A 12775-nucleotide genomic window follows, 5' to 3' on the forward strand; every position below is an offset into this window, starting at 1 on the left:
CTTTATATATTTTGGAAACTAAACCCTTATCGAGGTATATTATTTGCAAATATTTTCTACTATTCAGTAGGTTGTATTTTAGTTTTGTTGATTGTTTCCTTTGCTGTGCAGGAGCTTTTTATTTTGATAAAGTCCCAATAGTTTATTTGTGCTTTTATTTTCCTTACCTCATGGGACATATCTAGAAAAATGTTACTATGCCTAATGTCCGAGTAATTATTGCTTGTGCTCTCCTTTAGGGTTTTCAGGATTTCAGCTCTCACATTTAAGTTTTTAATGGCTAACTTTTATTGAGCGTGTATAGTGTGCTAGACATTGAGCTGTGTACGTTGTTTATCTTTTTTGAACCTGACACTCAAGTTGGTGCTCTGATTATTCCCATTTATCTCACATGCAGAAAAAATGAGACATTGAATATTTGAGCTAAGAAAGGCAGCAAGATTTGTGTTTGCACTGTCTGCAAACCTGGGCTTCTACCAGCAGGACTGCCCTACCACCATGATGCCTTTATAACTCCTTACAAAAGTCATTGAAAACAGACTAAGTAGGGGATCCCTGGGTGGCTCAGTGGTTTAGTGCCTGCCTTTGGCCCAGGGCTCGATCCTGGAGTCCCGGGATCGAGTCCCATGTCGGGCTCCCTGCATGAAGCCTGCTTCTCCCTCCGCCTGTGTCTCTGCCTCTCTCTCTCTCTCTCTCTCTCTCTCTCTGTCTATGGTAAATAAATAAATAAATCTTTAAAAAAAAAGAAAACAGACTAAGTAGAGTAAGTCCTCTTAGAAGGCCATTTTTGAATCCTCAGGAAATTAAGGCCATCTTACATCTTTTTGATAATTAAGCTCATTTTGAGGTCCTTCACCCATCATGGACTCCTATGACCCTGCCTCTACCATGGTGTGTACCTGAATGAAGTGAGGACTCAGGGCCAATCTGCTCAGGCCTTATAGAAGAAGCAAGTCTCAAGCAGGAATCAATAGGAGCACAAGGGAGGAATTTAGCAGAGAAGATTGGGAAGAAGATTCTACTCTATCAGTATAAATATGGTGATGTTGAAATTGGCTGATTAAGAGTGAGTTAGTTACACTGAGAAGTTTGGCTTTGATTATAAGTGAATCTTTCTTGAAAATTAATGAGAAATTTTGGAAGAGGTTGGACATAATTGTTGGAAATTGGCTTTTGTAAGTGATGCTGCACTAAACAAAAGGGTACGTGTATCTTTTTTTTTTTTTTAAGATTTTATTTATTTATTCATGAGAGACACAGAGAGAGAGGCAGAGACACAGGCAGAGGGAGAAGCAGGCTCCATGCAGGGAGCCCGACGTGGACTCGATCCCAGGTCTCCAGGATCATGCCCTGGGCCAAAGGCAGCGCCAAACTGCTGAGCCACCCAGGCTGTCCATGTGTATCTTTTTGAATTAATGTTTTTATTTTCTTTGGATAAATTAGAGATGACTTTTGTCTTCTGATTGCATACCTGACAATGCACTAGTCAGGAAATCCACAGGAATGGTTTGAAAGCGATGAAATCTTTGTTGACGTCTGTTTTTTCCTCTGTTGTTTATTTTTAAGAAATCAATGAATGTACTGTGAACCCTGATATCTGTGGAGCCGGACACTGCATTAACCTGCCTGTGAGGTATACCTGTATATGCTACGAGGGCTACAAGTTCAGTGAGCAACAGAGGAAATGTGTTGGTAAGAGATACTTGTGATAGGTGAAATTATTAAATATCAACTGTTTACACATTAAGAACATGTTTTATGTAATTATCATGGGAATTGTTATTGTGCTTAATTTTTAAAAATTTGTGTCCCTGAACTAAGGGAGCCCAAAAAGAGGTTAGCTAATCTCCTGAGATGCTCTTATCTCCTGGTCCAATGCTACCTACCTGGCCAAATGTAATACAGTTAGATAAAGGTGAAAAAAAAAAAGGATGAAACAATTTTCAAAGATTTCTATGTATAATAAAATATTATAATAAAACATAGAATAAAATAATAGAATAATAGAAATAGCTACCTACTAACATATATTTAGCAAAATAATATTTATATGTAGCAATAAAGGCTTATATTCATGTAAGTGCATAAAATTTGATTTCTAAAAGCAACTTCTAAACTGAAAATAAGCTGGCACAAAGCTATTAATGAATTTACAAACACAGAATCTCATACATGGTTCTTTGGAAAGAATGTATCTCAGTGATGGATAGCATTATGGAAATCATTTCAGTGCAATTACATTAACATTATATTTAACTTCTCTTTTTTTTAGAAAAAGGAGATTCAGCACTAAGAGTTATAAGGCAAATGTAAAGCAACAAAGGCATATTCCAATTAATACAACTTTAATATGCCTTAACCATTATGCAAGATGTGTGAATTGTGCTTTCTGGTTTTGTACATATATGTGGGGTTGGTCAAGAGGAGTATCCACCTCTCTATCCCATAGCTATTTGTCTTGAATTCGTGTACACTGTAATGTATTCTATTTGGAACCCTAGAATATAAAAGGTGAAAGGGGCAGTTGATTATCTGGTCCAGCTTCAACCATGTGTGCAGTAAGTGAAAGAGTCCCTTTCACAATATTTCTGGCCATCTCTGCTGAGCTGGCCTGGGAGTCACACAGCGAATTTCATTGCTTTAAGGACTCCATGTATCTGGTGGGTCCTTCTGCGTTGACCCAAATCTGTCTCTCAGAAACACCAACATCATAGTTGTAGTTTCAGCTTTTCAAACAATACACCCTAAGCATATTTCCTGTTTGCAATAACCATCCTTCAGGTATCTGGGAAGTATGATCATGTCTCCTTTTATTGTTTTCCTCGGTTATAAAGGTTTGGTGCACAGGGAATAGTATGCTAGTATTTAATGAACAAGGAGACAGAATTTCATGCTACACTGCACTAATCCTTTTATCTGTATTTTTGTTAACAGATATTGATGAATGCACTCAGGTCCAACAACTCTGCTCCCAGGGACGCTGTGAAAACACTGAGGGAAGTTTCTTGTGTATTTGCCCAGCAGGATTTATGGCCAGCGAGGAGGGTACTAACTGCATAGGTAATGTCCGGGTTCTTCCCGATGCATAAATTTCCCCATCTGGGTTATTAGCTTCCCTAAGATCCCATCAATCTTACTGCTTATTCAGGCAACCCAGAATTTATTATTGAGAACCTTTTATGACATAGTCATCTGCTTGATACTGGAGGATATCAAAATGGAATCTTTTCTCCAAAAGATGAAGAGTGTCAGATGTGTGCAGAGCCCGAGGTGTTAAATGTTTTGGGTCTCACATAAATCAAAACCACTCAATTTTGAAACACGTCACATGAATCGAAGAGATGGTGGCAGGAATCGGTTATTTTATTCTTGACTTCAAACTGACCTGGGAGATGGAACAGGTTTGAAATGATATTGTGGGAAATAAAACTCAACAATTCTGCTTTCTGCTTCGTGTAGATGTTGACGAGTGCCTGAGGCCAGATGTGTGTGGGGAAGGGCACTGTATCAATACCGTGGGCGCCTTCCGGTGCGAATACTGTGACAGCGGGTACCGCATGACCCGGGGAGGCCGTTGCGAGGGTGAGTCTGTACCACCTCCAAGTGTGGAATACACATGATCCTGAAATGCAGGGCTGAGTCCACAGCCGGGGCCACTCAGCTCCTGGCCCGGTACTTTCTCTCCTCTGCCGATGTGTATATGACACCAGCTCATCCAAGCTCTTCCTGCCTTCTGGAGTCACAGCCTCTTTGCCTCGTTTCAGTGGCTTTGTCTGGATTATTTTTCGTCTTCATGTTCTCCTTGTCCACTTCAACACCTGCCCTTCCCTGGAATTTGTAGTGAATTACTATAGAACAGTTAGTTGCAAATTATTTTAGCATAAACCCGACTTAATTACAGCATCTGGATCATTCATCTGGGAACATGGTGCAGGTTCACCCACTGTTGATTTTTAGTTTCCCACCTTTTGGCCTTATTACATTCCTTTCTCTATCAGCTTCTTTCTTTTATCTGTATTCTGGGATTTGCTTACAAACCCTCCACAGAAGCACTGCTTGACTAACTCCAGGTCAAATTCCAACCATGCTAGATAAAATTTCTTTATTAGTGACCACAGCAATGAGTTTGCTAGTGTTATTTAAAAAAAAAAAAAAAAAAGTTCTGAAAAGCTTTTGGAGCATGGTCAGAATGATTAACCACTTAATTTTTCTGCTCATGTTTGTGTCCCAGTTATGGTTCTATCTGAAACCACCCATGATACTTTTTAAACAATTCTTTTCACGAAGAAATACATTGCTTAGATGCTGCCATGGATGTGTGCCGGCAGAGGAGCAGGGGTCTCTGAGCACGTTTCTGAGGAGCCAGGCTGTGTGGATGGTGCCAGTTCCATGGGGCTCTTTGCCTGGCTGCCTGGAGATCAGCCTGTTTTCTAATACGGCTGGGCTTCCAGGCTGAGGGAGGAATGGACAAGTTGGTGCAGGCTGCTCTCAGCTGTCCCTGGCTCCTCCGTGTTGGTTTTCTTCATGGATCTAATGACCCAGGCCTGAAGGGAAAGCTAATTAGATATTTTTTGGCAGCCTGCACCTGCCGCTCCCCCTTGCCCCTTGTTTAGCCCCTTGCATTCTGATCTGGAGAGAAGTGGGAGCATTTTACATGACTGAATCTTTAACCAACTCAGATCAGAACAGAGCTCTAAGGGGGCTCTCCTGGCAGCTGAGGGCCGTGGGTCAGCAAGGGGTGAAGCATCCCCCTCTCCTCTTACAGGGGACCCTCCTTCCACCCTTGAGAGGCAGCATGGCCCTGGGAGAGGGCAGGACCATGGCATTGGCTCCTGACTCCCACGTTTAGTAACTCTCTGGCTTGGAGCCAATGACTGAGCCCTTCTGAAAGCTGTGAAACAGGAGCTGCAAAGTTAACTTTCTGGGTTGTCATAGGAATAAATGCCTGTTGCGATATCTTGTGTGGTGCCTATCACCTTGCTAGTTCTCAAGAACCTCCCCATTTTCCCCGATGACTTTGTTTTTGCATAGACCCATCTGTATTTGTGGAAGTGTTCTTTAAAAAAAATTGCATGGGTTTGTCTACCTGACAAGCATTTATGTGCACAGCAACACTCCCCCAAAAACGTCAAATGCTGATTGTTAGGTTCTGCATATAGTTTCAGGATGGGAAAATAAAAATGCTTAAGTAGGAACAGTAGCCTAAGTATAGAAAGTAGGAAGGAATAGAAAAGAAATGTGAAAGTTCTGTAAGCGAGTGGGAAGCAGTTAGGAGACTGTTCAGGAATATTCAGTGTATGGAAATTAACAGAAATACTACCAGGGTTCCCTGAGTAGATGATCTATAATTCTACCCCCATGAAATGGCTTGAAAAGAAAAAGGAGCTAAATAACATGGCTGTTTCCTAATTTCGTCATGGACCAGAACCAAAGGTCCCCAGGCTTCTGGCTCACCGAAGATTTTCTCAGCTGCCACTAACAAAGTTGCTTTCAAACAGCGCCAGTCTCCAAGGAGTCTCTTGTAGTTCACAGACATTATCTCATGCATCCTTACTTTGTTCGCTTAAGGTATTCCTAGGCAGGTAGTCCCTAGTCTTTAAATGAGGGGACAAGCAAGCAGAGGTGAGACCAGTGGGGAATTCAGGGATGTGGTCTTATATTACTCAGCATTGGACCTTATCTATTGGACCAGCCTTTCTCAATGACCTTCTCTGACTTAGCAGTTGTAGTTCTATTAAAAAAAAAAAAAAATTCCTTCCAAAGAAGAATGTAATGCTGTTTGGAAAATGAAACTGGCAAGCCTCATCTTTTTGTAGAACAAGAAGTCCCAGAACATCTGACCTTAAAAAAAAAAAAACAAAAAAAAACAACACTGTGTGTCATTGTCTATTGGCAAGGATTTTTCACTGATAGGAAAAAAAATTACCACACTGACCTGGTGCTTATTCTATTAATATCATCTTCAACTTTTTTACTTTGAGCATCTTTTTTTTTTTTTTTTTTGCTTTAAGCATCTTTTCACACTTGTCTAGTGATAAGCGGAGATAATTGTTTAGAATTTACCAGAATGAATGACTGTACCCATTATATATTTCTTTCACTTTTTAGCTTATGTCCTGAAAATTCTGTTTATATTTTAAGCATGAGAAGACCTATATACAGTTTAAATGAGAACGTAGACATTAAATCCACTCACTTGAATTCAGAATCCAACTCCAGAAAAATGATCATTTTGAATGGGGCTGATACCCATGGTATTATCACCCATGATAAATTCTTGAACCATTTCCTGTACCCTGCTTCTCCCCCATTCTGTTGTTCTACCATTCTTAAAAGTGCCTAAAGCTGTTGTAGTACTAACCTGTGTCATAGCCCCAACTGTACTGAAGGTGTTTTTTTTTTTTCAATTCACATGGAAAAGAATAATAATGAAGAACTTCAGTTAACTGTGAATGTGAACAATAAGGTATATTTTTATTAGAAAATATTACCATATGATCATATCACCATGTTTTCTGGAAACTCTTGGAAGTATTTGATGAGTTCATTCTCTCCTAATGTTTTTTTCCACCTCCAAGGAATTCCTATCCTATGAAAGGTTCTAAATTATCCAAACCTAGGATATTTTTGGGCCCACGAAGTCAAAGCAAGGATTTCCCTAGAGCATCCATTGTCTGCAGCTCTCTGGCCATCCATGTCTGGCCAGGTGGCTATGTGGCTTCGTCACTCTCATGCCTCTTCGTTATATTTCCTTCTGGCAAGCTGCACTATTACTTCAAAGGTTTGATGTCCAGGAAGTGGCCCCCAAGGACCTGCCAGCTCCCGGGGTGGAAAGGTCTGATCCTGGCAGTTGGACTGTTTGGGGCCAAGTTCTTTTGAATGTGTGTAACTATTTTAATCCAGGTATACCTGGCCATGCTTTATCACTGTGGTGTGTAAGTGTGGGCCTACTGTTTGACTTAAAGTTTTCTCCACCAAAATGTAGATGTAACACACCTTCCCCACCCACCAACTTCATCAGGAAAGTAAGTTTTTTCCTTTAGTATTGTGATAACATGTTTGTGACCTAGTTTTTTGATTTTTCAGATATTGATGAATGCTTGACTCCAAGCACTTGTCCAGATGAGCAGTGTGTGAATTCTCCTGGATCTTATCAGTGTGTTCCCTGCACAGAAGGGTTCCGAGGTTGGAATGGGCAATGTCTTGGTAGGTGCTCAAGTGTCTTCATCATAGTTTTGTTTCTTCTGTTTTATCCATTTTCTGTCAGAGTGGTGTAATGCCAAGTGAGCCCTCTTTCAAAATTAAAAAAAAGAAAAAGAAAAAAAAATGGAATATAGCAAACTTGTGTCCTCCTGAGAAAGTTTCTAAGAAAAGCTGTAAGTTACTTTTAACCAGGGAGAAAATAAGAAAGCAAATTGGCATGAAGAATGTGAGATTTATACCTAGGGGAAATAATTCTGATCAAAGCAAATTTTCCTTGAGGTGATGAATAACCACGACTGAGTAAAATCCTAATCACCACAGTGGGGAGAGTGGTGGAGAGCAAAAGGCTAAAAAAGAGAGAAAAAGCTTAAGAAGAAGCTACCGTAGACTAGTAGAATTAGGAACATACAAACACAAATATGCAGCAGAAGTAGAAAGAGAAGTCTTGATGGACTGCCGAGCCTCTTATTTTATTCATTTAAGTGTTTAAGAAACTGCATACCGACATTAGACTCTGAGGAAAGTACATGACAAATTTGCTTTAGTTCCAATTAGCTGTGCACTAATTAGCTTTCCCCCTTAATGATTTTCTTCAGTGTTTCTGTCTCTGTGTGATCTTTTCATTAGTAGCTGAGATCTTTTACACTCAACGCCAGACTCTGACGACATGAGTTAAACTTCTCATTTATTCATACATTCTTTCTTTTCATCCATAAACGCTGAAGAACTTACTGTCATATACCAGAGTTGTGCTGACTGCTGAGATACGTTGAGGGAAGAGAAAGGGCCTTCCTCATGGAACTGTCTGGTGAGGGAAACTGATACCCAGGCATCTCATAAATAAATGGAAAAACCCAAATGAGACAGTGCTGGGAAGGAGGGTCCTATGATGCTGTGAGAGTGTGTGATAGAACGAATTGCCTCCAGGGAAATTCTTGATTGAAGTTTACCTGAGGTTTTAATTGGGGAAAGGGTGGGGAGGGAGACAGTTTTGGGCAGAGGAAACAGTGTATGCAGGAGGCTTGGGAAGGCGGAAGCAGTTATGTTCTAGAAGCTGAAAGGCAAGTGTAGCCAAAGGACAGAGAACAAGAGATTTGCTGCAGGATGAGGGGGCAGATGGTGCTAGACCCTCTCAGTTCTGTTTAAAACATTCACCTTCACTCCTACATCTCTGGGAAAGATGTTTAGGTGTTGCAGAGCAGGTGAGATAAGTAGGCTTGGCAGAAACAGTACCAATTTCAAAGCTTTGGACTCAACACCAGGTTGCATATGCTCGGTTCTGTACATGGTACAGGTGGACCTCTGCCCTGGACCTCATGCCCATCTCCATGCATGTCTGCCACTGGAATTGTGAGATATTGATCTTTGGGAGAAGAGAAGATTTTTGTTTATCAATTACTTATTTGATATGCATTAGTTTATGTGATCAGCGCTGGTCAGAACATACATTTGGTTTTAATTTTCCTGTTTGGCATACATTTTGCGGTTGCCTATCAAGATTCCATTCTTGTTCTCATTTTTACATACTGATGCATATTATAATCCAAGAGTAGAGTCTGAGTTTTACCTTAAATAACTAAAATCTGTTATAGTGGTATAAACACAGCCTTGTTTCACAAACTTACTCATAAAATATGACCAAACAGGCAAATGATTGCTGTTTAAATGGATTTATCTAGCCTGGGCAATAATACTAAATGAGTTATCATACGTATATGTATGCAACCAGTCTAAGCACAGCCACTTTGCTCCAGATTAGTGACAGAAACACACCACCTCTGTTAAAAGTAACTTCCGTTTGTCAACAGATTAATAGAATCATAAGCAGAAATATTAGTTCACTGTGGAAGTCAAACAAAGTCACACATTTAGCCACTTATTCCAAGCACTAGTTTTCGTTTTTGCATTGCTAAGATCACGCATTTCCTGTGAAAAATAGGCCATGTTTTGTTTTTTTTTTTTTTCCTTCTGTGTTGGGTGAAATTTTAGGCTCTATCATCTGCAGATGAAGTTCCTCTCTGAAATACTTTCACTTCCATTCATTGTTCATACAGGACATGCAGCTCCTCTAAAATTATCAGGGGGGCTTTTGCAGATTATACCAAAATGGATCCATCTTAGTTTTTTACAGTAGTTGAGCTTTCCCATGTTAAAAAGTTGAGTGTGACAAAAAGTAGATTTTGCAACATGCTTTTCTGTTCTTATTGAACCAATGAACAAATAAGATTTTTCTACAAACTCCGACAAGGCTACTGAATACCCAGCCATATTATGTTTTAGTTCTCACCTTTATACTTCTGGTACTCCAAAATACCTTCCAGAAGGTGTAGTCATTACTTAAGCTCATCACTGAGTTGAGCTAATTGACAACAACTTGATTAAATATTTATTCATTCAGTTATTAAACAGTTGTCTACCAAGAGCTAGGCCTTTTTCAAGACCCCGGAGTAGAGAGTGAACAAAATAAAAGCCTTCTCCTCATTGCGCTTATGCTCTAGAACTCACATTGTACTTGCAAATAAACAGTTCACCAGTAGAAGTATATGGTATGTCAGATGTGTGTTAAGTGCCACAAAGGAAAAAAAGAAGCAGCTTAAGGGAGATGGTATCAGAGAGTCAGTGGGGGATCAGAGAAAGCATCAAATGATAAGCTATTTATATGGTGTTCCTTTCTATTTGTTTTTGTCTCTAATGGTTATTTGGGACTAGTTTGTGGCTTTTTAATATCCTTTTAGTCCAGATCATTTAGAGTACATTGATAAGATTTTCCCCCCAATTTTAAATATATGAGAATATTAGACTTAAAATTTTTCCAAAGCTCACCATTTGAAGAAAGTCTTGGATTTGGTATTTGTTATCTTCTGTAGATTTTCTGTAGAAAAAGATAATCCCTACATCACAGGGGATTCTGTTCCATAAGTCTTGGTACCTTCCTTTTTCTATCACTCTGCTCTCACTGAATGAATATTTTTAAATTATTATAATTAAAGTTGTACAGTGTTATATGTAATGTGTGGCATTATGCTCATGGTTTTTCCTAAAGTCCATTGATCCATATGTTGCTCTTTTTTTTTTTTTTCTGTTAAATGGATTCATTAGAAGTTGAGAATTGCTGTTTTGACCCTCATATTCTGCAGAGATTTGATGCCAGTTATACTTTATGCTTCTTTTACTGACTCAAAGGTGAACTTGGTGAAACCATTAATGGCCTCCTTGTATTCATGCCATGTACGCTGGATCTCACTGATTGATGCTTCTCCTTGATTTATGAATTAGAACAGAAATTGTTTGGAGCAGAAACAGGTCAGATGTCAGCAGGTGTTGTCTGGGAGACCATGCTGGTTTTCTAGTGTTGAGTTCAGGGCATATGATCCTTCATTCTCAGTAGTTTATTGTCCACTTTCAAAATATCTATCCCTTGATGCCTTTTGGCAACTCTTGTTGGCTCCTCTGTTAATGTAGCTTCTTCTTTCAAGTTGTGGATTTCAGTCCTCTCTTGAAAGCTGCTTTCATCATTCACCATTGTAATCCTTGGATCTCACATTCAGCCTGGAGCTGCTGCCCTCTTGATCCCCGCCTCTAATGACTATTTCATCACCCTGGGTTCTGGCCAGTTCCAACTGGCTGCTTCAACTAGAACCTTTCTTGAGGGAAGCTAGCCTGTCAGGTACTCAATTAACAGGTTTCTCTTCACTCATGAGCAAGCGTGGTTCAGACCCTACTGGAGCCATCCTCCAAACGAGATTCTCAAATATTAAATTTGTACTGAAAGTACATTCAGTAACTCTGATATAAAGATCCTGTTTCCCTGAATTTAGACAGATTTGGGGTTATATATGATTTCTCTGAAGCTTGGTTTCAATATCTTTAAAATGGGAGACGAAATCTTGATGGGATTTACTGTCAGGATTAAATAAGCAATATAAAGCACCTGTAAGGTGTGTGACACAAGGTAGGATCCAATGAACGTTATTATAATGCTTCTTCTCCCAACTCTGTTATCCTCTCTTTTACCTCCCTAAACCTGAAATACAAGAAGTGTGGTAATAACTGGTACCTGTTTAAGTAAATTATATGTCGAGTTTCTATCTATAACCGTCTTTGACTTTCTTTAAGAAGTTCATTTCCTGTAGTTCTTAGCTCTCCCTCTATCACAGGAGTTTTCTTTTTATGAATCTAAGTAATCTTAATTTTATAGTTACCTTTCAACTTCTCAGCAATTTTGTTTAGCTGGGATCTGTTTCTTGAGAATCATAATGCTTTTCTTTAGGGTCATCAATCATCTCTAACAAATGTTCTACCTTCTGCAGCTTGGCCATCTCCATCCTTTAACTTCATTCTTTGCTCACCTGCATAAGACACAGTATCTGTCACCTGGTGGATGTATGCAGCTACCCCTTTATTAGTTACTTTATTTTCTTGCTTTATAATTGAGTCTATGAAAGACCATGTGACCTGGGAACACAAATTTCTGAAATTTTTACCATAGTAATCCTTCTCTGTCAAACCGTAATTAAGTTAATGGTGACTTTGTGACTCCGATTTACGTTTTCTAAATGTAATGGGTCTTAGGCATTTGAAGAACTTAGTGTCATTTGATCCACTTGACAACTGGTTAGCCAGTCTTAACCAAAACCAGGTGCGTAGAACTTGCATGGAAACATGGAAAGCTCCTTGTTCTAGTTCTTCTCACACTAGGATTTACTTCAGATTTTAAGAATTGTTAACCTTTATGGAATAGATGGATACTCTTAGACTTAACCTGAAATCAAAGACCTTCATTCTACATTTACTTACTTTATACAAGATGGCAACAGAACTGAACATCTCTACCTTTTGCAGTTATTATTAAATGTGCAAACACCAGTCTAATCCCTAAATCACTACAGCTAAAGAAGTCTTTTCACTAGTCATTATGTTATTATTAAATACCTAATTACATGCTTAATTCCAGAGAAGACTTGAAGTTGTAAATAAGCAAAACAAAATAGAATTGTAGTTATCAGGGGCTGGGAGCTGGGGGAACTGGAGAGATGTTGTTTATGGGTATGAACTTGCAACTGGCAGGTAGATAAGCCCTGGAGATCTTTTGCACAGATTAGTGATTATAGTCAACTGTGCTGTATTACACTGATTACAGTCAACGGTGCTGTGTTATATACTTCAAAGCTGCTAAGAGGCTAGATGATAATTAGGTTCACAAAAAAGGGAAATAATTATGTGACATAAGAGAGGTGTTAGCTAACTGTGTTAATAATTTTTGCAATATATAAGCATATCCGATTATCACTTGAACTTACCCAATGTCATTTGCAATTATATCTCAATAAGAAAAGCAAAGAAAAACTACTTTTTAAAGCAGGAAACGTACGTGTGTGAGAAGACTATTATAACAAAAAACTTCTCTTACATTGCTACAAAGGGCTTTGTCTTTGTTGTTTCATTTGCTATCAGGGCAATAGTCCCTGTAGTACAGGTGTAGAAATTGATTCCCAGATATGCTTGCTTAAAGTCATAGGTAATAAATGGCAGAGCTAGGACGTGATCTCAGGTCTCTTATCTCCAAAACTCG

General features: G+C 39.2%; 1 protein-coding gene across 7 annotated transcripts in view; it reads left to right on the forward strand.

Moving 5' to 3' along the window:
- LTBP1 (latent transforming growth factor beta binding protein 1) overlaps positions 1–12775 on the forward strand; it is a 390765-nt gene that overhangs the window by 276091 nt on the left and 101899 nt on the right. For all 7 annotated transcript variants that reach the window (XM_038561238.1, XM_038561239.1, XM_038561240.1 and 4 more), the window contains 4 exons: positions 1567–1692; positions 2935–3060; positions 3460–3582; positions 7087–7206. In XM_038561238.1, the coding sequence (XP_038417166.1) occupies positions 1567–1692; positions 2935–3060; positions 3460–3582; positions 7087–7206 (495 nt within the window). The remainder of the gene's footprint in view (positions 1–1566; positions 1693–2934; positions 3061–3459; positions 3583–7086; positions 7207–12775) is intronic.

This window comes from Canis lupus, chromosome 17, assembly GCF_011100685.1.
Source record: "Canis lupus familiaris isolate Mischka breed German Shepherd chromosome 17, alternate assembly UU_Cfam_GSD_1.0, whole genome shotgun sequence".
In the NCBI taxonomy this organism is placed as follows: Eukaryota; Metazoa; Chordata; class Mammalia; order Carnivora; family Canidae; genus Canis; species Canis lupus.